Genomic DNA, 26,081 nt, shown 5'->3' on the forward strand with positions numbered 1-26,081 from the left:
AGTGTAAATAAAGTGGATCAAACCCCTATATCTCTCACACACACACACACAAAAACATATATTCTTAAAAAAGGGATCAAACAAAACATCCACACTCTAGGACAGAGTAAACAGCAGAACAACAACTAGCTTTTGCTCTTTAATGCTCTTTCTCTCTCCCAATACACAACCCTCTTGATTCTTTTTCATATTTCCATCCATACATAAATAAAATAAAATTAATAAATAATCCCATGATATCTTTCTTTTTGCAGTTTCTCCAATTATGATAATATTAAGTGAGTTGAGATGAGATTATGGCTGCTGCTGTGTTATTATTAAATAATAATTATAATCATAATAAAAATAATAATAATAGTATGGCTCAAAACAACAACAATAATGCAACTGATGATGTTAAACCACCCACTGTTTTACATGACTTTCTTGGCCGTGCTACTACTCCGGTAACTAAACTCGTCGCCGATAGCGATGCTGCCGCCGGTGGTTCATCCCCTTCTGCTTCTGGCTCCGGTGGCGTTGGCCGTGGTGGTGGGCCCGTATCCACCACTTCTGATCTGGGTTCTGGTAACTAAATGACCCCATTTTCATCTATTTCTTGAATTATCATTATTTTTCTATATGGGCTTTGTTTGTTTATTTATGTTTTTTTTCTTCTTAAAAGCTAGATTTTTATTGAACTTTAGGTCTTAAAATTAACTGGGTTTTCAATAAATTAGTTTTTCATGTTTTAAATTTGGGAAATTTATGTTCTTTAATAAGTACTCCGTAAAAACAATTTTTTTTTTTCAAGATTGGGCAAGTATTGCAGGGTTGAGGGGTAATTTTTTTTTTTTTTTTGTGGAAGTGATCACATTTTGAGTACAACTTTTGATGCATTGAATACTTACTCATTATTGTACTGTGATATTTTTAGTCTTATATCTACCTGAGGGACAACTTGTATTTTAAAGAAGTATTAATTAATAGCGGGAAGAAGAAAAACTAAAAAGTTTTTTAAGAATGTTAACTAATGTAGTACTCCGTAATTCTTTATGGGTTAGGTATTTTTGAGTGGGATGGTTTCATTGATTGATAGCATCATCAAATGATTTGAAACATTTTATCACATAATGTGATGCTAGAATTACTTTTTTACCCCTACTACCATTTTCTTGATCTTAATCAAAAGTTGTTAAAATGATAGCGTCATGATTCTTGATCAAGCTGCGTGGCTAGTATTCAAATTTGTATTGTTAATTGATAATGATTAATTATTAATTAATTATTATAATCATTATATGATGATTTGCTTGTGTTAACAATGATAGAAAAGCCGGTTGGAACACTTTTTGAAGGGGTGCCATTTTTTGGTCAAAGAAGCGATTTTTCGGGGTCAAAGGTTAGGTATTCGGGTAGTAAACGCAGTATCTCAGATTCTGGTTTTGTGGCACCTTCAAGAGACGGTATCCCCCAATCGAGACCATATTTTCCTGAGACCTCACATCTAATGAAGGTATTAAAAATAAGATTTTTCTAATGACACTCGTTAGACTGTCATTAAGAATTACATGTATGCATAAAGTAGTGGTACATTGAGTTGGCGGAGGTAGTTATTTTCAGCGTTTTGGTGGTTATTTTCAATGTACAAATAAAATAAATGACGCTTTTCTGAATTTCTTCATGACAGCTCTCAGAGATGTCATTAGAAAATTACTTAAATTATTTTGCTTTTAAAAATTGAAATTTAAGGTATTGGTTTGAAATGCCTTGATGAGATTTACATGTGGGGTCTAAACTCAATTATCTACTATGAAAGTCTTCTAATGTATGATGTTATTGTTAGATGCTGAGAAATGTAGGGGCAGAGCGACCCAGATGGCCCCACGAGGATGAATCGTTGATGGGCATGCATCAAACGAGGCCGACATCATCATCTCATATGATACAACCATCCACTGGTCTTAAAACTGATGCAAACACATCTAAATGGGAACGTGCGATTCCTTTAAACGTTGGACCTGTACTACAATATCCACCACGTGGCGGACAAGTTGTACCTTACGGGTATCAATCAGTTTCAAACAGAGTCAAAGATGCCAATGTGGGTCCCCCGTTGATTTCACAATCGGCTGCTGATGAAGGATCTAGAACTGGAATTAAAGGGTCTGGTGGGATTTTGAGCTCGGTTAATGTTAGTGGCACTGTTGCTGAACCTTCGAGCAGCAAATTCAAGTCTTTGATCAGTAATATCGAGCCTGGATCGTCTGCACCACTTCCGTAAGTATCTTAGTAATCCACTTGGAAGTTAAATATAAGAATTCGAAAATATGGGTTATGCTAACGTGTGCCCCGTGGCACACGTTAGGCTGCATTTAAAGATCTTAAATTTCCTAAAATATTTAAATTTTTACTTATTATGCATTAATTCAATGTAATAGTTACCTTTTATATGTATGTACTAATAACAAATTCTGATATTTAAGGAAATTTCGAGTTGTACATTCAATAAGTTGACCTTTGACCCGAGATGTATGATTTTAATTCTCTATTTTCACAGTCGTCAAGGATCAACATCAGCGAGTCGCCAGATGACCATATTTTATGGCGGTCAAGCCCATGTGTTTGATGATGTCCACCCAAACAAGGTCAAATTTTTATGCTTTGTTTCCAATTGTTTCTGCTGATAAACTTATCAAGTTGTTTGACGTTATATTATTTGGTTTCAGGCTGATGTAATAATGGCGTTAGCGGGGTCTAATGGCGGATCTTGGTCAACTAGTTTCTCACCCAATTCGTCTGTAAAACCACCGAGTGGTGAGGCTATTCCTGTGAGTGGTGAAAATGACATAATCATGGCTGCTGCTAAAACAGCATTGTTGAGTAAAGATTCACATGGGAGATTATATGTTCCTGGGAGTTCAAGTCGTGCGCATGGCTCTAATGATCCAATGCTAATGTTTTCTGGTAAGTTGCTAGTGGATCATAATCAATACCATATAATTTTCTGTTATCAATAACAAAAAAAGGAGTGAACATATGTGTTTTATGATAGTGATTATCTAAGTGTTGTAAACGGTTTGCTACTAGTCGGTTTGGTGACTAGCGTGTCCCGTTTAGCCCAAAAACGTCTAATTGGTCGGTCAATGCTAAAAAGTCAGGTCAAAGTCGGTCTAAGTCAGTCAAAGTCAAGGTTGGTCAAAGTTAAACTAAAAAATTTAATACTCCATATTTTTTTATACTCAGATGTTGTGCCCTATATATACATATGCTTAAAATATATATGTTTGATATATCTGTGAGTAATACATATATATATTACTGAAAGTCAATGTTAGTCAACTTCCGACTAGTCCCTGACGGGCCTGACTCGACCCCGACTCGACCGACTAGTCGTCTCAAAGTTCGGACTGACTCGCGACTTTTCCAACCTTGGATTATTTGAACATTAGGAACAAATTTTTGGAACCGCAAGTTACAGTTATCGAAATGGCAGATTTTAGATGCAAGTCCAAAAAATCCTTACGTTTGGTGTAACTTTTTACTTTAAAAGTTTCGATTAGAGGATAAAAGTAATATGAATATTGTTTTGGGTACAGGAGGGCAGGGTAACATAACAATGAAAGATGCAAGAGGGACTACTGCAGAACAAAAGAATGACAACAAACAGTGACGAATGTTTTGGAAGGTATTTCATCGCTAAAAGGTTGATTATTGTTGTAGGGAGTTGGATTATGATGTAGTTTAGCTTTAGTTAAACAATGAATGAATCTCATATGCAAATTATAAAATGTGTATTGAGACGACGTGTTTTTTGACCATCTGGACTTGAGTTATATTATGAATGCCAACAAGATTCAGTTAAAGCTGCTTATTAGTCAAATACTTAAAATACCCTTCTGCCCACTGTATAACTTGAACTATCACATGAATAGGCAAATTTAGAAAGATATTTGATATTTAGCGATAGCTAGGGTAGATCGGGGAACACATTCAGCCAGGGGCGAACTACATAGGGGCGGGGGGGGGGGGGACTTGCCCCTGGGCCGAGTGGATTTGAAACTTTCAGGCTTAAAATTTTGGCTCTAGTGAAATATGAAATTTTAAGCTTAAAATTTGATTTTGCCTCCAAAAGGCTCCATATTTTGCCCGAAAGCTTCCAGACTTTTTCCCCCAACCCAAAATCCCATGACCCAAAAGGTTGTATTTTCATGGAAGAATGGAAAAAAAAAATTACAGTGAATGTGAACCCTTTAAAAAAAAAATTTTTGACCCCAGTGAAGAAAAATTCTGGTTCCGCCACTGCATTCAGCTCTCTACAAATGTAACGTGATCTATGTACACCCTGATATAAATACATATACATATGCGTGTGTAAAATGGGAATCAATTTGTGCAGTGATTATTAATAATTTACAGAAGATGAATTACTAAGTTCATATGCCTTGTCAGCAACAGTGTATGTGCTGATATCTTTGGGGTACAAGAAAAAAGGTGGATATTTAAGCCCTTTTGCAAAGTCTTGTTTTGTTACTTGTGATGTCAAACTTTCAGTTGTTGAAAATGTTCAGTCAATGCAAAACCTAAAAGTTCCGTTGACCCGATTCGCTGTTCTTCTGCTTAATCTTGGAAAGTGGTTTTAGTCAGTTTACCATGATCCTGTTGGTCAAAAGAATAAGTTAAGACCGCTCAACATTATATGCATTTAATATTAACTCTTGATCGACTATATATGGCATATCATTGGTTAAGACCACTCAACATTATAACTAACATAACTATACTTCTTAGTTGTAACATCAGTGTGTCATCACTCATCAACATTACACCTTATAATTAACCCTTAACTAAAAACTACCTATTACTCCTCCGTATAAAAGTTATACGAGTCCTCGCACAATCAGAAACATTCTCGATTTGTGAAGTTGTTATCATAATGATGTTCGCAAATGCCCAAGTTGATCCGATGTAGGCTCCATTTATTTGGAACAATGAAATTCCTGTAAGTTGAAGGCATTCCTTGGGACCGTAAATGCTAAATTGTGCTTTAGTCATCAATATCATATACGGTCTTTAAGCCCGTGGATTTTGATAAGGAATGGTTGATTAGATCCTGTTCTTAATGGTTTCTTAATAGTTTTGTAGCACGCTAAGGTTTGCTTCAATTGTGTTGTTTATTTTTTGAAGTGTAATTGTTTTGGTTATTTAGTCTATTAGATGAAGTGTAATTTTTGAAGTGTATTCTTCGTTTAGCTCCTTTCTTTTTCGAGAAAAGGGCTCGTTTATATAGTTTTCGTTTTTTGCCAAAAAAAGAAAGAAAAAAAGATGAAGGATACATTTTTTTTAATATATTGCAATTTTTTCTCCGTTAAATAAACACTACAAATCATAACTATCATACTTACTATCTTAAATAAGAAGTTACAACAAACTAAATAAAAGGTACAACCAACCAAAACTCAAAACTCTTTTCATAGTCGTTACAAGCATAATGATGATAGCTATAGCGAAGCCATTGCTATCTTCATGTCTATGGCATTACAATGATAGCTATGGTGGAGATATCACCATCTTCGTGTCTATAGCGTTATGCCATAACTAAGCTATGACGGAGCATATATAGCAACCATAGCCAGTTGTCACGGACTTATCTCGATAAGCTCACGTGCGGCACTTAGTCTCTACTAAGTCAGCCTTACTCGGACCTTATAACGATTCAAGTAACCAAAAGAGAAAATATTATAGAACAAGTGGAATTGAAGAAAATACTTATATTGCTTGAGAATGCTTTACAAGAGAGAATGTTTTAGATTTGAGGTGTGGTGTGCCAAATGAGACCACCCCTATTTATACTACTCCTAACACAAAATGGATGGCTAAGATTAATCTAAATCAATGGTTAGGATCTAAGTACTAGAAACTTCAAGTATATACATGGAGATAGATATTTCCATGAACATTCCATACCATTCCATGGAAGAACTCATGAGAAAGTTCTAGGGAGCTTCCATGATGTTCTTGGGCCTTCCATGAGGTTCTTGGGTTAAAACTCTTAATTGGGTCATAATCTTAGTGGGTTGGGCCACAAACTTGTTGGGTTGTGACATTCTCCCCCACCTAAGCTCGCTACGTCCTCGTCGTGTGATCATCGTGATACTTCTTGATTTTGTCTGTGTACTGCCACAATAAGTCTTCGGCTTCCCAGCTTGCTTCACTATCGGGCAAGTTACGCCACTTAACTAGGTATTCTCTATAGCTCGGTACACCTCGCCTCCGTACCGTTCGATGCAACAAGATATCTTCCACTTCACGATCGAACGAAGTCGCAACTGCCATTGGTGCTCGTTTGGAAACTCCTCGTTCTGGGTCTTCCTCATCCCCATGATAAGGTTTTAGAAAACTTACGTGGAAGACTGGATGAATCTTTAACTTGGGCGGTAGTTGAACTCGATAAGATACGTTCCCAACACGTCCAATTACCGGGAATGGCCCTTCATATCTCCGGATCAATCCTTTGTGCACCTTCCTAAATGTTTTGAATTGTTGAGGTAAGAGCTTCACCATCACTTGGTCCCCAACTTTGAACTCAACATGTCGTCTTTTCTCATCCGCCCATTTCTTCATTTTCTTGGCTGCCTTATCTAGTGATGCTCGCGCCAAGTCGGCTTGTTCATGCCACTCCTTCATCGTTCTATAAGCGGCTGGGCTGCTTCCATCATATGAAGCGGCCAAAGCATTCGGGGTCAAAGGTTGGCGTCCTGTCACCAACTCAAAAGGACTCTTCCCCGTGGACTCACTCCTTTGCATGTTATAAGAGAACTGAGCAATATCAAGAAGCTTAGCCCAATCATGTTGATTTGCACTTACATAGTGTCGAAGATAGAGCTCCAATAGTGCATTCACCCTTTCCGTCTGTCCATCCGTTTGGGGATGAAAACTCGTGGAGAAATTCAAGTCTGTCCCCATGATCTTGAACAACTCCGTCCAAAAACGCCCCGTGAACCTCGGATCTCGATCACTTACTATCACATGCAGTATCCCCCAATACTTCACCACATTCTTGAAAAATAGTTTTGCGGTTTCATCCGCGGTAACTTCGGATGATGCGGCTATGAAGGTACCATACTTAGAAAACCGGTCTACCACGACTATAATACTCCCACACCCTTCCGACTTGGGTAAGCAAGTAATGAAGTCCATGGAAACACTCTCCCATGATCCTTTCGGTGTAGGTAGCGGCTGTAATAGTCCTCCTGGTTGGCGTTGCTCTATCTTGTCTTGTTGGCATATTAGGCATGTCTGCACGTACGTCTCTACGTCGTCTTCCATCCTTGGCCAATAATAAGTGCCTTCTACTAATGCCAGCGTCCTCTTGATACCTGGATGACCAGCCCACTTTGAATCATGACACTCCTTCAAGATTGTCCGTCTAAGATCACCCCACTTAGGCACATATAACCGGTCTCCTTTGGTGAATAATAGATCACCTTTGAGCCAAAACCTTCGCGTTTTCCCATCTCTAGCCAATCCAACAAGGTTTTTGGCTATAGAATCATGCTCTAATCCCTCCTTTATACGATCTTGAAGGAAGAATTGTGGTTTTGTGATCGCTGCAAACTCCGCCTTACGACTTAGGGCATCAGCTACCACATTGACTTTCCCAGGCTTATACTCCAACACATAGTCAAATTCGGCTAAGAAGTCTTGCCAACGAGCTTGTTTGGGACTCAACTTCTTTTGGGTTTGAAAATAAATCGTTGCCACATTATCCGTCTTGATCACGAACCTTAATCCCAAAAGATAATGCCTCCATGTCCTCAAACAATGAATAATCGCTGTCATCTCTTTCTCTTGCACAGTGTACTTCCTTTCCGCCTCGTTAAGTTTTCGACTTTCGAACGCGATTGGGTGACCTTCTTGCATTAGAACTCCTCCAATAGCAAAGTTCGATGCGTCTGTGTGTAACTCGAACGGAATGGTCACATCCGGAAGTCTCAACACCGGTTCTTCCATGACAGCTCCTTTCAACTCCTCGAATGCTGCTTGACATTTCTCATCCCACAACCAAGCTTTATTCTTCTTTAACAATTCTGTCAATGGAGCCGCTTTCGCTGAGTATCCCTTGATAAAATGACGATAGTAGTTTACTAAACCAAGGAAAGATCGTAAATCAGTCACCTTCGTTGGTGCCTCCCACTCTTGAATTGCCTTGACCTTAGCCCCATCCATGAGTAACTTCCCATTTTTAATTCTATGTTCAAGAAAATCCACCTCCTCTAATCCGAATGAACATTTCTCTAGCTTCACATACAACTCGTTGTCCCTTAGTACTTGAAATACTTGCTTCAAGTGCCTCACATGATCTTCCATGGTGTCGCTATACACGACTATGTCATCCAAGTACACCACGACAAACTTGTCGAGGAACGGGTGGAATAATTTGTTCATCAAAGTACAAAATGTGGCAGGGGCATTGGTTAAACCAAAGGGCATGACTAGGAATTCATAAGCGCCATACCTCGTCACGCATGTGGTCTTAGCCTCATCTCCTTCGGCAATTCGGACTTGATAATATCCCGATCTCAAGTCTAACTTGGAGAAGTATCTCGCCTTCCCAAGTTGATCGAACAAATCAGCAATAAGTGGGATTGGGTATTTGTTCTTGATAGTTACCTTGTTGAGTGCCCGGTAATCTATACACATCCGCAAGGACCTATCCTTCTTTCTTTGAAATAGCACCGGAGCACCATACGGGGATTTTGACGGTCGGATGTATCCCGTATCCAGTAACTCCTTAAGTTGTCTTCGCAACTCCTCCAACTCGGGTGGTGGCATTCGGTATGGGGCTTTGGAAGGTGGTTTTGATCCCGGCTCCAACTCGATCACATGGTCAACCTCCCTCCTAGGTGGTAACTTCTTTGGTAACTCCTTGGGCATGACATCCTTGAACTCATCAAGGACCTTCTCAATTTCCTTGGGTACCTCTAGTTTTCCCTTATCTTCGACCGTCTCTTGCTTTGCTACCGCTAAATAGCATGTCTCATTCTTGTTGTACCCCTTCTTGAATTGCATGGCCGAAAGTGACTTGGATGCACTTTTGCTTCCACGTTCGGTTGACACCATACAAGTCTTCTCACCATCCAAGATACACAGTGAGTTAGCGAACGGTATAGGAAAACCGCGTACCTTATCTAGGAACTCCATCCCAAGTACTAACTTGAAGTCGTCTATAGGCACGACCGATAGATCAATCGTTCCTTCCCATTCTCCAATCTTCACTTGCACATCTTTAGCCACTCCACTAATCGGTTTAGCATTCGCGTTCACCGTCTTCATCATTCCGCCCTCCTTTATCTCCTTAATCCCCAATCTCTTAGCTTCCTCGGTGGAGACAAAGTTATGAGTAGCTCCCGTATCTACCAAAGCTCGTACCCGGTTTCCTCGAACATAAACTTCCACGAATTGGAGTCCTTTAGCCATTACTTTGGGTACCTCCACCTTGGCCTTGATAGTGTTGAGTATTTGCATCGATCCCATGCACAAATCCTCATCCTGACAACCCACCTTTTGAGCTTCCATAGCATGAAGGCTAGCTTTCTTCGGACAATCTCGGGCTCTATGTGGTCCATCACATATGAAACATCCATCATTCTTGTAAGAAGTTTTTATGCTCTTGTTATTCCCGGTTGGTGGCTTACGTGTATTATCATTCCTTGATTGGGTGGGCTTATCTCCCCCACCTTTCTCATGGCTCACCTTCTTATCTTTTGACTTGAACGAATCTTTCCTATTAGCATGGTCGACTAGTGCCTCCGCTTGAGCAATTGCGGTGGCAAGGTCTTGGACTCCTCGTCTCTCCAACTCCGTTTTAGCCCAAGGTTGCAAACCATCGAGAAAATAGAAGAGAAGAATATCATCGGGAATATTTGAGACCTCCAGGCTAAGGTTCGTGAATTCTTTAATATACTCCCGAATCGTCCCGGAATGATGTAATTTACGTAGACGACTCATCGCATCCTTTTGAGCATTCTTGGGGTAGAATTGATTCTTAAGTTCGGTAAGGAAATCATCCCAAGTATCAATAGTAACCGTACCTTTCTCGATATCTCCATATCGACGACGCCACCATAACGCTGCGGTATCCTTCAGGTAACGGGTTGCCGTCTTTATCTTCATTGCATCATCCACTATGTTGACTCCCTCCAAGTATTGTTCCATCTCCCATATAAAATCATCAACCGCTCGGGCTTCCCGCTTCCCCACGAACGGTGACGGCTTGGGAACGTCCACCTTCAGAGCATTGCATCCAGTGTTGCCACCCCCACTAGCCATGAATCTCAAACAAGAGTTCATGTTGGTTTGTAAATCCACGAGGCGTTGGTGAATAGTGGAGACCTCCCCCTCCATTTCACCTCGCAACTTCGTAATCTCACCCATGAGCATACCCCTTAAGTCATGGATCTCACATCACATGTCAACGTCTAGCACGTTGATTGCACTCTTGCAATCATCTTTCAATTCGTCAAAGTCCCCGTCCAAACCATCCAAACGTTGGTGGACGTCTTCGACCTTTGCTTTCACGTCGTCCATGGATGTCTCTACATCCATGATCCTTTTGTCCAAATTTGCGACAAAGTCTTTGGACGTACCTCGGTTCTTCTTGGCTCCTTGGCAAGTCTCTACGCGGCCATGAGTCTCATCACCCATCACACCACTTGTTGCGCTCACATTCTTCTCGGTCTCGGTTGCCATCTCCTTGAATCGACCTGGCTCTTGATACCAAATGTCACGGACTTATCTCGATAAGCTCACGTGCAGCACTTAGTCTCTACTAAGTCAGCCTTACTCGGACCTTATAACGATTCAAGTAACCAAAAGAGAAAATATTATAGAACAAGTGGAATTGAAGAAAATACTTATATTGCTTGAGAATGCTTTACAAGAGAGAATGTTTGAGATTTGAGGTGTGGTGTGCCAAATGAGACCACCCCTATTTATACTACTCCTAACACAAAATGGATGGCTAAGATTAATCTAAATCAATGGTTAGGATCTAAGTACTAGAAACTTCAAGTATATACATGGAGATAGATATTTCCATGAACATTCCATACCATTCCATGGAAGAACTCATGAGAAAGTTCTAGGGAGCTTCCATGATGTTCTTGGGCCTTCCATGAGGTTCTTGGGTTAAAACTCTTAATTGGGTCATAATCTTAGTGGGTTAGGCCACAAACTTGTTGGGTTGTGACACAGTGGTAAAATGCAATTGTCATTCTGGTTTGTAACAATAAAAATTGTTAAAAGAAAATTTAATTATATTTAATAGATTAAATTGAGTATAGTCTGTTTGATCAATCAAAATCGTTTGTTTATACTAGCATCTAATCCCTGAAATGTGACAGTAGAAATTCGCCGGTGATCTTAAAAGATAGAGATAATTACTATAACAAACACTAATAAACAATTTTTATTTTTCTGTTCTTATGAACGCCTATATTATATTCGTTATTTTTGTCAAAAGAAAAAATACGTAAAAGATATAATATTAACAAAAATATTGAAATGAATTCAATTTTTAAGTTGAGATCCAAGAGATCAATCAAAGTGCAACATGTGGCGAGACAATCACATGTTATTGAAAAAAAAAATTAAAAAAAAAATTCAATTTTTTTTTTCGAAATTTGTTTTTTTAATCACATGTGATTGGATTTGACATTCAGTAAACTACATGTGATTTTGCATACCAATCACATGTGATTGGATTTGACATGTTAAATTTAAAAATAAAAAATTTCAAAAAAAAGTTAAAAAAAATAAAATTTTCAAAAAAAAGAATTTTTTTTTTTTAATTACATGTGATTGTCGCGGCCACATGTCGCAATCTGATTGATCCATTAGATTTCAAGGAAATTGTTGTATCGAAGGGATTACAAATCATAATATTAATATTAACTAGTTTAATACCCGCGAATTCGCGAAATTATGAAAGGAAAATTATGACATCAATAATATAATTGTTTGATATAATAACCGCATTTGACTATCACTTCACAATGCAGGTTTCAACTAACACATATTAACATGCATGTAAAAGGATAAATATCGTACTGTATATGCAATGAGAAGACGGGCGTGATGCAACATAACATTTTTTACATCTACGCCTGAGATTTACTTAATTAATACTCCGTAATAGACAACTTAGTCACAAACATCAAATATGCTTCTACTTCAGCGTGCATTGGATATATGATTTTGGTACATAATTTTGTTATGTTACAGAACTTATGTACATAGATTATATGAAGAGCAGATCCCCACATTGGAGGTTTGAACATCTCCAATGTGGGCCTTCAACCTAAAACAATATAACATTTAGTCTAAAGAAACTATCTGCACTAAAACTGATTCGGTTAGTAATTAGTCAGCCAAGATTTAACATTTTCAAACTTAATCTAGTTTAAAGTAAAAACCCCAAGAAATAGGCACGGTGGGGACTTGAGAATCTCTAATGAAGACCCAAGTTCAATGTCCATATAAACTATACTTTGAGCCCTTGCCTTTCAAAAAAAAGGAAAAAGAAACTAACTCTTGTATGTTTAGTCAAAAGAAACCCTTTTCATATAAAACTTATCATATTTGAAAACAGTGTTGTTAAAGTCGGCCTACTCGGCGGTCGACGCGATGGTTTTGGGACTTGTCCGACTCGTTTCGATAAAAAAACGAATACAAAGTCAGTCAACGCTAAAAAGTCAGGTCAAAGTCGGACTGAGTCGGGTCTGAGTCGGTAAACGTCGGTCAAAGTCAAAGTTAGGCAAAATTTTAATATTTTTTAGTTAGAATTTGTGGCCTATATCTATGTTTGAAATATTTATGTTTTTTGTTTATATATATATATATATATATATATATATATACATATATATATATATATATATATATATATATATATATATATGTATATATATATATATATATATATATATATATAGTCATAATCAAGAGGGACGCACTTTTTTGGGGGGAAGCAAATTTTTTTTTTTTTCGTTTTTTGAAAAAAACTTGTTCACGAATATTATAGATTAAATGAAAATATGAATATTTAAAAAAAACACTTTGTGATGAATGTCATTATTTTGGCGGGAAAACGCTCGAAGAAAAAAAATAAAAATATTCAATGCATTGAATGTTTTGCTGCTGATTTTATTTGCATCGTTTTGTTTTCATCTTGTGTGAAGTGTTTTTTTCGAATTTAGCCTGATTTAGAGTTTAGGGTTTAGGGTTTACTCTGTAAACCCTCTACCCAAAATCCTAAACCCTAAACCCTAAACTCTAAACCGTTCGTGTTAAAATATTCAATCTAAATCCTAATTTCTAAACCCTAAACCCTAATTTCTAAACCCAAAACCCTAATAGATAAACCCTAATTTATAAACCCCTAATTTCTAAACCCTAATTTCTAAACCCTACTTTCTAACCCCTTAAAAAAAACTCAGCAGCAAAACATTCAATGCATTGAATATTTTTATTTTTTTTCTTCGAGCGTTTTCCCGCCAAAATAATGATATTCATCACAAAGTGTCTTTTTAAATGTTCATATTTTCATCTAATCTATAATGTTCGTGAACAAAGTTTTTTCAAAAAACGAAAAAAAATTACTTCCCCCACTTCCCCCAAAAAAGTGCTTCCCTATTGATTAAATATCTCTCTCTCTCTCTCTCTCTATATATATATATATATATATATATATATATATATATATATATATATATATATATATATATATATATATATATATATATATATATATATATATATATATTTTACTAAAAGTCAACGTTGGTCAAGACTCGTCAAATCATGTTTGTTACAATCTAAGCAGCGCAAGCTTATTCAATATCCAACTTCATCAAATCATTCTATTACGTATGTTCATAACATTATTCCAGAGTTTCAATTTAAATTCAAATAACATATGAAATGAAAATCAAAACACCCTTGGCAAGTCAAATGATAATAAAAGAATTAGTGCATGCAAGTAGATAAATACGGAGTATCATTCAGATCAATGAATGAAGAGTACCTGGTTTCCACCATCATTAAAGTTGCTTCAAGCAACAACCATGACTGATGAGCTGGGTTGTATGCCCTTGCGTAAGCTACATTCTCCAAGACTTTCAGGACCATTCAATCCAAACCTGTATAATGAAAATGATATAAAATAAACACTTAAAATCTTATTGATCTTAAATAACCGGCTAACTACTTGTCAACATACATTAGTTAAAGATAATAAAAAGCATTTACGCTTGACAGTTTATACATAGAGTGCGACAAAGCTGAGTCTTTGCGAAGTGAAAGTTGTCATTTAATTCAGTAACATATAAAGTCTCGATTCCTCCTGTCAGAGGAATAAAATACAGTGTTTAGATGGCATTCTTGTTAAAATAAATCATAATATAAATTGGGGTGCGTTAATGTATGTATGTGTACCATCTGATAACTTTACATTGATTTTCGATGTCCATCTCGATTTCATACTTACATATTAGTGTCATATGATAAACCTAGGCATATTGTAGTTCGGGTCTCTTAGGATCAGCAAATCTAACAATTAACGCTTGTTCACAATCCTATAAAAAAATAAATAGATGAAATATCAACAATGGTTGCTCGAGATACATGACCATAACATGGATACTGAAGTTGGTTACTCTTACATAAATAGTTGAAGATAGGTTAACCTATATCATTCGAATTGTCGGCCATGTTTGTATCCTTATTGCCATCTTTCTGTTAAATCACGATAGAACGTCATCAAGCGCAACAAAATTTGATCAGTACTAATAGTTAAAGACAAATCAGTTTCCTAACTATGTTAGTGCACAACAAACCTTAGAGACTTTTAAACATCAACCTTTTAGTATCATTATCATTATCTCTTTCACTATGAGGAGCCCTGTCAGATGTACAAACATAGGAATTAGTGAACTAATGGAAAGACATAAATAGTTTCATATCCAATTACGACATATAAAATGTACACATATGACAGTTAAATAAATCTAAATAACCATGTGCTCAAAAAAGCAAAAACATTCACCAAGTTATGTTAACTGAGTAGCAATAGTATGCCTCTTAAAATGAAATTCACTAAACATAACAGCAAATTGGTTTTTAACCATTCTCTTCTATGAAACATGATCACCTGAAGAAAAAACATATACACTAAAAGAATCTCATTTTAGTACAATTTCACAAAAAGAAATACATAAATACATAAATAGTTGAAGATAAATTAACCTATATAAATCGAATTATCAACCATGACTGCATCCTTATTGCTCTTTGTGCTAAAATCACAATAGAACATCATCAAACACAATAGCATTCGTAGCATTTGATTACTAATAGTGAAAGAAAAAACTTATTTTAGTGTGCAACAAACATATAAATCTGTAATAATCGATAGAAAAGTTTCATCATCATCCAATGATTTGGTAACTAAATTAATAAAACAAGTACATATAAAACATTACCTGAATGAACGGAAGACCTACTTATTGGATTGTATTAACAGAGATGACAAATTATATAACACAAATCCTTAATGAAAGAAAATTATTGGATTGAAATAGTTTGAGATGAACTGAGATTTGGGGGATGACGAATTGGAACGAACGGGGCTAAAACTATTTATTGCGGTAGCGGTTGAGGAAGCATAAGTTAGGTTAAGAAATTGATTATGTTCAGTTTTTTTTGGGAACGTACGTGTAAGAGATAGATTGATTTTTAAGGGCATAATAGTAAAATTCTTTTATACTCTTAGTAGGAAAGAGAGAATTCTAAATTAAGATAAATGTAAACCATTAGATTTATTTGATATATTCTTATTGTATGGTTAGGATTGAATTTGATAAGGAATGTTTTTTTGATCTTATATAATATGCACTCTGCTTTAATATATAGAGAAGAAGATATTAATATTTATTGTTTATTTTTATACAGTAGCATCATAACCACGAAAACACGAAAAGGGGAAGTCGCGCCAAACCGGTTAAAAGCCCTAGTAGTGAAAAATAAGTTAAATTGGGGTTTTCCCCCAAATCCCGCTAATCGATCAAATTATAACAAACAAAAAGCTTGAAACTTCGGGTTTTTTTTAATTATCAAATCAGAAAACCCATTTCATAAATATGGATCGTCATCGTCTTCGTGCTAGAACTGGAGAAAATAAACCTCTTTTTTCTGGGTTTACAACTTCTGAGGTCAGTCACTACCATAATTCACCAACTCTTATAAGTTTTGAATAAATCTTATATTAAGCATTTTTTTCATCCGTGAATGCATTTTTTTAATAGTTAATTAAAAGGGTTTGTTGACTCTGTATTTCATGTGTTTGAGTTGTATACAGTGGCCTGTTTTTTTTTTTTTTTTTACTAATTTTAGGGTTATTCAGCTGGGTATATTCTTTTTTCGTTTGGGTTTTTTTATTTTATTTTTTTAAACATGATATGAAGTTTAAATGTAATATATAATGTGCTATGTTCAGTTATTGCGTTGTTTATGCTATGAGTGCAAGTATTAAACTTTATTTGCTTATGTTAAAAATATGCATAATTTGTTTTTTTTTTTATTGGGTAGGTTGATTAAAAGTATCCACATAATCCATCATCTATGCGTATGTCACGTAAACTGATGTTTATAGAACTTGACAGATAGAAAAAATGGAGAGAGTGTTAAAGGAATCAAGGGTAGATTTAAGTGAGGAGATATTTAAGAATTTGGCAAGAGGATTTAAGTAAGTTTTATGATTTTTTCGCTTTCACAAGTTTTTAAATGACGAAGTTAACAAAAAAAGAAATGTTTCTACAATAATATCACACTTTATTGAAGTTTTTTTTTGGTTTTCAACAGTCGTTCTGCAGGCCGTGCTGGAAAACCTGCTGTAAAGTGGACCGAGGTGAGTGTTTTTTTTGTAATAATTGCTAACAATATTGAGAAAAATGAAGTTGTTTACATTTTAATCTTATGCTTGTTGGTGTTAGGTCCAAAGTTGGTTACTCTATAGGCAGCAAAGTCACGTGTCAAAAGATGATCAAGAAATTTGTGCAGTGAAGAACCTGAATGAGTCTTCTGATACATCTAAAGGTGATTTTGTTGTTCTTTAAAGATGTAAAATTATTAATTATATGCATGTAAAATGTACGCAAATTATTGACTTGTCATTAGTCATTAGACCACTTTCAACTATCACTAAATTTTCATCAAAGATCATCAACGCCATGTCAGCATTTTCTCATATGTTTGTATATATATATATGTTACTTGAATTCGTGAACTGTATATTCTATAACATGCAATGTGCTATGCAGGAGAAAAGGCTATAGATTTGTCGAAGTTGGAATTCGAGGCAAAGTCATCAAATGACGATGCATGGTAAAGGTTAAATGTAGCAATATAAAGAATTAACAAAACTCAATAATATTGATTTCTTTTTGATTTTTTGTGTTATGCAGGTACGACGTCGAGACTTTTCTTACACATAGATATCATAGTTCAGGTGCACCTGTAAGTTTGCATCATTTTTATCAATTATCTTTTATTTTTAATGTTTTATTCTGTTCATTAGTGGAAAGCATTTAATTTCAGGAAGTTCTTGTAAGATTTATTGGTTTTGGGACCGAAGAAGACGAATGGGTCCACGTTAAAAATGTGCGAGAACGATCAATCCCTCTCGAAAACTCGGAATGCAATAAAGTTATGGCTGGAGATACTCTACTTTGCTTCCAAGTCGGTAACTTTGTAGTTTATTTTTTTTTTTACTTTTTATGCTCAATTTTTTAGACTGTTCTGAGTAGCATTATAAATTATTTGATATTATAATTTATCAGGAGAAAACGGATCACGCAAGATATTATGATGTTCAAGTTATAGATATTCAACGAAAGCTGCATGATATAAGGGGCTGCAGGTGCATTTTCTTGATTCGCTATGAGCATAATAACGCTGAGGTAAGAACACAGTCTAACAATCTAACATAAAGTAGAACAGAGTTTGACTTTGACGTTTGAGGTCAAACATGCCAATGACTAGCTATAAAATCAACATGAATACCTTAAAAATCTAAGGAATTTTTTTTTATTACAATAATCATTTTGTGTTATTTTAACTACACAAATAGAAACACGTTTTGTTATAAATCTGTAGCTTATTCCATTCAATTCTGAAACTTACACACGATGATTTTGACCTCAAAAGTCAACATGTACTAATATGATATAGTAACTTTTTTTCTTTCTGTAATCAGGAAAGCGTTCGGTTGAACAGACTCTGCCGACGACCAGAGTACTAAAAGGATTATTTTGTCCACGTGTATCAGATGGTTTTATATTTCAGTTGCTAATCAATGTTCCAGCAGCGCGATATATATTTATAGATATGTTGCTGGCGATTGTATTGCTCCTCGAGTTCTCTAGCCCTTTTTCCCGAGTTAAATCTTGTGTCGCTCGATACCTTTTTTCCCAAGTTAAATCTTGTGTCGCTCGATACTAATATGGATCAGAATTAACTGAGGTTAAACTTTTATACGTATATATTAACATATAATTTTTTGTTCAATTGTTTTTTGCTTGTCTTGATGCTTTATGTACTATGTTGTCCTGCTGCAGTGTTTGATGCATTTTTTTTTATTATTATTTTATTTTAACACTATGATTAGTGTTTATTGATATAATATTTTGTTCATCTATATGTTTATACATATGGGTTATTGGGTTTTGTTGTTGTATATGTTTATATAGCTTTTTCACTTAGATTGTAAACATAATATGTTATTCTCTGGAGTCTAAACCTTTATACTACATTCAATAATCTTTAAAATTGGAGTAACAAACACAAAGATCTTATAAACTTAAAGAAATTAACACAAGAGTATTGTAGGATAACAAAAGAAAGCCATATTTCATGTAGCAAACATATATATTTGGCTTTCTAAACCTATTTTTTCTAATCATGACATAACCATTGCTTTTGTCTTGGAAGAATTAAACGAAAGACCAATTAATAAATACGAACGCTATGCAATGAGGGTTTTCTTCATCGTTCAAAACCTTCCAAGCTACTGCTCGTTCATACGATACAGGTCTCCCCATGCTCGTCAAGCAAAGCCCTCCTGGGAGACATGCAAAACCCTAAAACAAAACCACCAAAAAAGGATGATTAACGTTAAGAATCTAAACGACTTGTGATTGAGTTAAACAAGTCATTACTAAACTAAGATCAACCTGTTGTAGAATGTGCGGGAGCTCAGCGCAAACATTATTCGTCCTTCCACCGCCTCCATCAAAGATCTTGTCGAGAGTAATATCTTGAAGTGAAACTAAAGTCGTCTCGAGCATATCTAACCCTGCTTGATTCGCAAACGTGAAATCGGGCAACGCCTGCAAAACGCGACATATTCATTCATTTATTTATTTTTAATTTTATTATTTGAAAAGCAAATTTACACACCCTACACGATTTTTTTTTCACGAATATGTACATATGTCTACCTCCTGGACTCGATACCGGCAAGTCAATGGCCCTTTGGTAAACACGACATATTTATTATTGCTAAAAATACAAAATATTTACGCTTTATAAAAATGTGTAAATAGAATTGAAGAAAAACATTACCTTTAAAGAGCAACACATGATGGCATCTGAATGATGCCAAAGTGTTTTAAGCATTGAATCACTTCGTTCATCGACAGTTTTGAATAGTTCTTCACCAAGAAAGCATCTAAACATAAAAGTAATGAAACGACAATCTTCATCACATTTTCATTATCGAAAGGTACAAGTTAAGTTGCACATAGTACAAGTGATTAAAGGAGTTAATTACCGGAAGCTTTGACATATCCAACGAGATAGCAGATGAGCTTCAGGGGTGCCAGATGGCGCTTGTAAACTTCGTGGGCCAAACGGTGACGGAGATAGCGCTAATGCAACCCTTTGAACCGATGATACGACGCTGCGCACATATTGTCTAGCCATGGCTGCTATGTTTTCTTGAAGATGAATCTCGAAAGCAAACTGAAATGCTATAGTCATAACAGACTTTGTGGGTCCAGATTGACCGAGGTAATCTGCAGGCGTTCGTTTGCCAGGTGGGCCCACCTCGAGCGTAGACGCAAGGTCACGTGTAGGATTCTGAGAATTCTGTGTAAATGATGATGAAAATCAGAACGCCGTCTAAATTTAATAAAAAAAAATTAGAAAAGATTGAAACTTTACAATCTAGTAAAGGGTTCGATTTTACCGATCCATTATTAATTGGGATTATGCGAAAACCGGAAGGAAGAAGAGGTGCATCATCAGTGAACGAGGCGTCGATCGGGGCAAATATAAGTTCAGCTGATGTGCCAATCGCATTTTCATCAACTCCACTGCAAAGCTGTAAACAAACAAATCACAAAATTCATGATTTTGTTAAACTGCAACAGAACTTTAACTAAAACCGAGTGCGAAACACGTACTTGCAAAAAGAAGATATCACCAGGCATGAGCATGTCCTCAGGCCGATAATGAGACATATTTTCAAGCTTAATTACCTCCATAAACTGCTACAGAAAAGCAAATTAATTTGACAATCAACATAAAAATCACAAAAATTTATAATCTATTAAAGTAGATAAACGTGCCTCTTCATGCTCGATGGTATGAGCCAATGGAAGAATAACCTGCCCCCCGAAGGTCCCGCTTCTAGGTAACGGTAAACCACAAGGGCCACCTTTAACTGTAGCAGCCGAGTAACCATCGATACTGCTATCCGCCCATTCCGATCGGTGTTCTCGCAAGAATCTTGTTAGTATTGCAGGAGGCACGTTCTGCAAAAAAGTTGACTTATGGTCAAACCTATCACATGTTATATCAAAATTGACACTTAAAGTAGAAAATATTTACATATGTAGATTTAATTGTGGAATTCAATAGTGACGTAGGATAATCCAAAAAATTAGAAAAAACTTGTAACATATTCAAGGTTGCAAAACTCGCAACTCGCAACTCGCACAACACAGGGAGTACTCGGTCAGGACTTCTTTGGGAGTACTTGGAAAGTACTCGGATGTTGACCAAGTTTGACTTTGACCTATTTTTACCGATTTTTGACCGAGTCATGACCAAATTTGACCGATTTTCCTAGCAATGTCGAGTTTTGACCGATTTTCCGAGTAATCCTGTGTATTGGCCGAGTGTGACCAAATTTGACCGAATACTCCCCGGTTGCAAAAACCGAGTACTCCTCGAGTACTCGACGAGTAATTTGAGTTCTGAAACACTGAACGTATTATGAGTATTTGTTTAGAATTAGGTATCTTTGACCTGAAAACTTACTTGTAAAAGCATCGAAGCTTTAGCGCACAGCACGGCATTGTTAATTGACGGAAATCCGTCGGCACACATAGGAGTCGCACCCATTACCTTCTCGGGAGACGAATTAACGAGAACGCTGACATCATCAACTCCGTCGCTTTCTATTAACGACCAACCCTCATCCGTGAAACCATTAATAGCTTCATTAAAACCTCTGCCAGATAAATGGTAATCGTTATCGTTTCATCGGACGGACACTTTATAAAAATTTCACAAAAGGTAAAGGTAAAAAACCTGCTCATTCTTTGGCCTAGGGCACGAAGAGCAGCCGGTCGTCTTCCCCAACTAGTAACCATCGGTTGAGAAATTTCTTGTGAAATCTGTCTCAGCTGGCGAAAAGCCTAAATCACGAAAAATAAACCGTAGTTAGAAAAGAGTAATTCTTAAAAGAAAAATTTAAGCGAGTCATAAAGTCATAAGTCATACTGCGAGTGTCGTTCTTTGAGCAAGTAATGTCGATGACTCATATAAAGGGCGTAAAACTTCCGGGACGCTTCCCGACTACATAAAAATGGAGAATAAAAGTTAGAAGCTAATACAATACAAAAAAACAAGCACGTTTATTAGATCTGAAAAAATTTAGACTTGATTACCTCTAAGTCAACATGGTCAACTATGTGAATAATCGAGCCACCACCATCGCAAGGTCGTATGAGGTACCCACTTGGTAGAATTTTGGCTCTCACAAAATGAGGCACTGGCGGCATCGTAGGACCGTTTTGAGTGTTGTTCAAAGATCTTTCACAAACCTTGAGATTAACAAAATAAAGTCATTGCATTTTCTTAAAAAAAGCTAATAAATATATGAAATATATGAATTTGTTATTGTACCACTAGGCTACCATCCTCCAAAGCAGATGTATAACGCAGTAACCAGAAGTCACGTGCTGGTGCTAAGGTAGTTGGTGCATACAACTATTAAAACATGAACATACATAAGAATAAATCAACCAAAGTTATCGTATATAGAGTGAGGATTCTATTAGTACGACAAAACTTTTACAAATAGTACCCATTGTATGTGCTAACCTGCATATAAAGCAGCTCGATGGTTCCATTAGTCCCGGTTGTGAGCACATTAAGAACATCAACAGCCCGGCAATCGCGAAACCATGACGGCCGATCTTTGAGGATTTCAGCAACCTGATCAGATCTTTATAATCAGGATTGAACCATTCCGATTTGGGATGATGGTATGTTTAATGTCAACAATAAAAAAGTATAGATATAGATATTTCGTCGAATACTTGCATTAAAAACCTGCATGTTTTTAAGGTTCCTAGCAATTTTAGGAGGGTAAGAACTTACTCTTGTAGGTTCAAGGCCAACAAGACCACATGCACGTGATGCAATACCGGTGCAACCATGAGAAATAGCAATGATTCCATTGGAATCCGGACCAGGCTGCAAAATTGGTTACACAGATATATTAGGTCAAATAATCAGATATTAATCGCAATCAACATTTGGCTCTATTAATTAAGGCAACAACAAGCGTCGATTTACTGGCGACTTGACTGCCGCTTAGAGCCTAAATTTTTCAGGCAGCTTTCAAACTCCACCATTTTCATGGCGTCCCTTCTTACTAATTTTTTTTTTTTTTTTTTTTTTTTGCCGGAGGTCCTCACGGAAGCAATCTCTCTACCCTGGAGTAGAGAGGGGATGACTTTCTCTTCCGGCAGGTGGAGAATTTTTCTCACCTCGTGGTTAGAGAGACGATTTCTCTTCTAGTCTAGGGTAGAGGAAGGATTGTCTACATCTCACCACCCCCATACCTCGCATGTGCGGGATCGGGTATTGTTGTCGTTGTAATCGAAATCAACAATGATATTTAATATGAAATATTATGTTTGGTAGTTTAAATAAACTCTTTAAATCCTTGTCCTTAACTAAATAATTCAAGAAACCTGATGTGAAAAAAGATACTCGGCCAAGAAATATGATAACGAAATTATTATGTCGAAGAGTGGTGCAAACTTCACATGCAACACTAATTTAAAAACTTTTAAATGCACTTAAAAGTGATACATATATGCCCATTTAACTGAATACGTAATGCGCGTATACGATTATTGCAGTCAAAATTCTCAGAAGATACGTATCAAGTGTGCATCTCAATAGTAGAAAGTTTGATATAGACAATGCGAAGTCTCTTATTTTCAAGATCACGGATAACAAAGAAATAAGTATAGATGAAACAAAATGATATAAAATTATATAACAAAATTTGTCTATTGCCTCGTGATATAATAGGGTTTTCGCGGTAAGAAGCAGAATAAGTTTCACCCCCTCAAGTATGGTTTCACAAGTCATCTAGTTATATTATGTGGATCTGATATGGTTCTAAAAAGGAATAAACATGTGTATCAAGTCATAATTGCCAAACTAACCGTCACCAAAACTTAAAAAAAATAATTTGAAGTGAAAACAATGAATTATTGCCAACGATACATTCTTGCATTTAAAATCGAAAAGATTATCAGATAAACAATATAAAATGAAAAGGAAAGACAAAAAAAAAGAAAAAAAAAGAATAAATAAATAATCTTTAAAAAGGAAGAATGTGGAGGATAGTGACTCAAATGATGAGATTCTAATGTATAATAGAAGGTTAGCAGGTTTCTTCAAAAAGAATTCTAATTCTAATATTCTAAATAAATTAAAAAGATATAATTAACTAATAGTTAATGGAATGATTAAACACTAATATAATATTTAAAATCACTAGTTAAAGTAAGTGCAAAGAACCTTCATCCCAGGCATTTGGACCCACTCCACAGCAGTCCCAGTCGCCTTTGATAAAAACTCTGTTAAAGTCTCTTCTGCAATGGACAAAAGCCTAAAAAACATACAAAAAACGCACAATTTCCATATTTAATATCAAATTTTATACTTAGTGCCCAATCCTTAACATATAATAATAATTCTTTTTAGTAATTGGGTAAATAAAGTGAATTTACAAAATTACCCTGCAGGACTAGCATCCCTTGGTGGATGTTGAGGACTCAAGTGGTGTTGACCGCTCGTCACTACCGATTCACAACTTGTGTCCATGGTGACGAGCGCCGTCTGCGTAACATATGATAATATATCAAAATAAGTGATATGGTAATATGTATAACCTATATGACAATTTGACACAAAAAGATCCAATTTTTTTGGAAACTAAGACAAAAATCAATGTCAAAAAACACTAGATTCATTACGTTTTGAGTCTGCTGACGAAAATAACCGTTTTCATACACCAAGTTAGAAACTTGCTTCTGCAACCTATCATTCTCCTCCATTAACAACTTATTCATTGCTGATAACTTTCTGTTTACAGCTTGCAGCCTTGATGCCTCTTTCCTTTGCTTTTCTCTGCATCTTTAATAACAAAAAACAAAGTTTTAACTAATAAAGCCAGAAAAACATGGGTTGGTTTCACTGCATTTAAGGTTAAAGTGGTGTTTCAAGATCAAGAACTTTAACTTTTAACTTAAAAAAGTCACAAAAGTTTGATCAAGATTACCACCCCATTCCTGCTTGTCTAAAATATGAATGCTTTTTAATACAATTAAGATCAAGAACTGAACTTTTGACTAAAAAAGTCACAAAAACTTGAAAATAATATCACCCAATTCTTTAGGTCGATAATGTGAATTAATTTATTCTGCACTTAAATGAAAATTTTCAAGATCAAGAACTTAAACTTTCAACTAATTTTCTTTATAGAAATGAAATGGATTTAACACCCACTATTCTTTATGAAATTTAAAAGAAAGGGGTGTTTTCAAGATCAAAAATTTATAGTTCAAAATCTGAAATTGTACCTTCTATTCTGAAACCAAACTTTGATCTGTTTAGGCTCAATGTTTGACAAAATTGGGCACTCCCTGATGAGTTGTTGCCGGCGAAGTGAACTTGGTTTTGGGCAATCATGATACAATCTTTCTAAAGCTTCAACTTGTTCTGGTGTGTACCTAACATATTTCCCATTATCTAACCCCATTGGATCCCCTTTGCATGATGAACTCACCGCCATCATCACTCTAATTCAAAACCCACAAATAATATCTCATAAATTCACAATCTTTACTCACTTTTTCAAATAAAGTAGAGAACCTGAAAACCCTAATACCTAATTATTATCAAGAATCTGAATTTAGTAAAAAAGATTCAAGCTTTTGATGAACCCTGATGGAAAAACAGTTTATTTACAAAACCCAGATAGGATTTCATAAATGTTTGAAGAAAAAAAAAATATTGTGAATATATATGTTGATTTACACACACAAAACATGAGAAGTAAAAGGGAAAAACATGTGTGCACTATTTAAACTAATAATTCATTTTATTTTATATACGTACATAATTTAGGAAAGTGACAAACGCACCTTGTTTTGAAGTGCAACGTTGTCGTTTACCCTTGTTTTTGTCTTCTTTTTTTAGGCAAATAAATTTCCCTCACAACCACGTAGCGCCAAGCACGAAATGCATATTTTCCATTCTTGGATCACTGATTGTGAATTTCAAGTGTCACCCAAGATGAATATTTGCATAAAATGGATCAGAGTATTTTTGGTATATGCTTAAATAACTCCCAAGTAAGAAAATATAGTGGAAAGAGTGAGAGAAAGAGATATATGTGAAAATGGTTTTAAAAGATAAACCCCAAATGGGAGACAACAGGAGACCAATTT

The 26,081-nt window shown here is 35.8% G+C and overlaps 3 protein-coding genes across 4 annotated transcripts; 2 read left to right on the forward strand and 1 right to left on the reverse strand.

The window, feature by feature from the left end:
* Positions 1 to 205: 205 nt before the first annotated feature.
* On the forward strand, positions 206 to 3,828 carry LOC139864508 (uncharacterized). The gene is made up of 6 exons (XM_071853093.1): positions 206 to 567; positions 1,311 to 1,495; positions 1,826 to 2,259; positions 2,540 to 2,627; positions 2,709 to 2,946; positions 3,579 to 3,828. Exons 1-6 carry the CDS (start codon positions 297 to 299, stop codon positions 3,650 to 3,652), a joined length of 1,290 nt encoding a protein of 429 aa, XP_071709194.1. The 5' UTR covers positions 206 to 296; the 3' UTR covers positions 3,653 to 3,828.
* A 12,237-nt stretch (positions 3,829 to 16,065) lies between these two features.
* Positions 16,066 to 18,656, forward strand: LOC139864517 (protein SAWADEE HOMEODOMAIN HOMOLOG 1-like). Its single transcript, XM_071853100.1, has 9 exons — positions 16,066 to 16,250; positions 16,701 to 16,783; positions 16,900 to 16,945; positions 17,031 to 17,133; positions 17,358 to 17,421; positions 17,502 to 17,553; positions 17,635 to 17,775; positions 17,877 to 17,996; positions 18,293 to 18,656. The coding sequence occupies exons 1-9, from the start codon at positions 16,179 to 16,181 to the stop codon at positions 18,335 to 18,337; spliced, it is 726 nt and encodes a 241-aa protein (XP_071709201.1). The 5' UTR covers positions 16,066 to 16,178; the 3' UTR covers positions 18,338 to 18,656.
* A 214-nt stretch (positions 18,657 to 18,870) lies between these two features.
* On the reverse strand, positions 18,871 to 25,832 carry LOC139864521 (homeobox-leucine zipper protein ATHB-8). 2 transcript variants are annotated; one of them, XM_071853108.1, is made up of 19 exons: positions 25,776 to 25,832; positions 25,212 to 25,430; positions 24,606 to 24,765; positions 24,368 to 24,468; positions 24,148 to 24,238; positions 22,708 to 22,803; positions 22,429 to 22,542; positions 22,231 to 22,314; positions 21,993 to 22,148; positions 21,826 to 21,900; positions 21,634 to 21,740; positions 21,361 to 21,553; positions 20,667 to 20,852; positions 20,502 to 20,585; positions 20,285 to 20,419; positions 19,868 to 20,184; positions 19,660 to 19,765; positions 19,269 to 19,424; positions 18,871 to 19,175 (listed from the first exon to the last, which is right to left on the reverse strand). In XM_071853108.1, exons 2-19 carry the CDS (start codon positions 25,424 to 25,426, stop codon positions 19,029 to 19,031), a joined length of 2,523 nt encoding a protein of 840 aa, XP_071709209.1. In that variant the 5' UTR covers positions 25,427 to 25,430; positions 25,776 to 25,832; the 3' UTR covers positions 18,871 to 19,028. The 2 variants fall into 2 exon arrangements, with proteins under 2 accessions (XP_071709209.1, XP_071709206.1); XM_071853105.1 differs by lacking the exon at positions 25,776 to 25,832 and having other exon boundaries at positions 25,212 to 25,659.
* Between the last annotated feature and the right edge of the window lie 249 nt (positions 25,833 to 26,081).

The sequence above is a fragment of the Rutidosis leptorrhynchoides genome, chromosome 1 (genome assembly GCF_046630445.1).
Source record: "Rutidosis leptorrhynchoides isolate AG116_Rl617_1_P2 chromosome 1, CSIRO_AGI_Rlap_v1, whole genome shotgun sequence".
Classification (NCBI taxonomy): Eukaryota; Viridiplantae; Streptophyta; class Magnoliopsida; order Asterales; family Asteraceae; genus Rutidosis; species Rutidosis leptorrhynchoides.

Excerpts from the sequence above, each read along its gene's own strand:
- LOC139864508 (XM_071853093.1), top strand. The coding sequence starts at position 297 with ATGGCTGCTGCTGTGTTATTATTAAATAATAATTATAATCATAATAAA. Across the intron at positions 2,260-2,539 it reads GGATCGTCTGCACCACTTCC|TCGTCAAGGATCAACATCAG; the intron begins GTAAGTATCTTA and ends CTATTTTCACAG. Across the intron at positions 2,628-2,708 it reads ATGATGTCCACCCAAACAAG|GCTGATGTAATAATGGCGTT; the intron begins GTCAAATTTTTA and ends ATTTGGTTTCAG.
- LOC139864517 (XM_071853100.1), top strand. The coding sequence starts at position 16,179 with ATGGATCGTCATCGTCTTCGTGCTAGAACTGGAGAAAATAAACCTCTT. Across the intron at positions 16,946-17,030 it reads CTGCTGTAAAGTGGACCGAG|GTCCAAAGTTGGTTACTCTA; the intron begins GTGAGTGTTTTT and ends TGTTGGTGTTAG. Across the intron at positions 17,422-17,501 it reads TCATCAAATGACGATGCATG|GTACGACGTCGAGACTTTTC; the intron begins GTAAAGGTTAAA and ends TGTGTTATGCAG.
- LOC139864521 (XM_071853108.1), bottom strand. The coding sequence starts at position 25,426 with ATGATGGCGGTGAGTTCATCATGCAAAGGGGATCCAATGGGGTTAGAT. Across the intron at positions 22,543-22,707 it reads TTGGCCTTGAACCTACAAGA|GTTGCTGAAATCCTCAAAGA; the intron begins GTAAGTTCTTAC and ends AGATCTGATCAG. Across the intron at positions 22,149-22,230 it reads TGGAGGATGGTAGCCTAGTG|GTTTGTGAAAGATCTTTGAA; the intron begins GTACAATAACAA and ends GTTAATCTCAAG.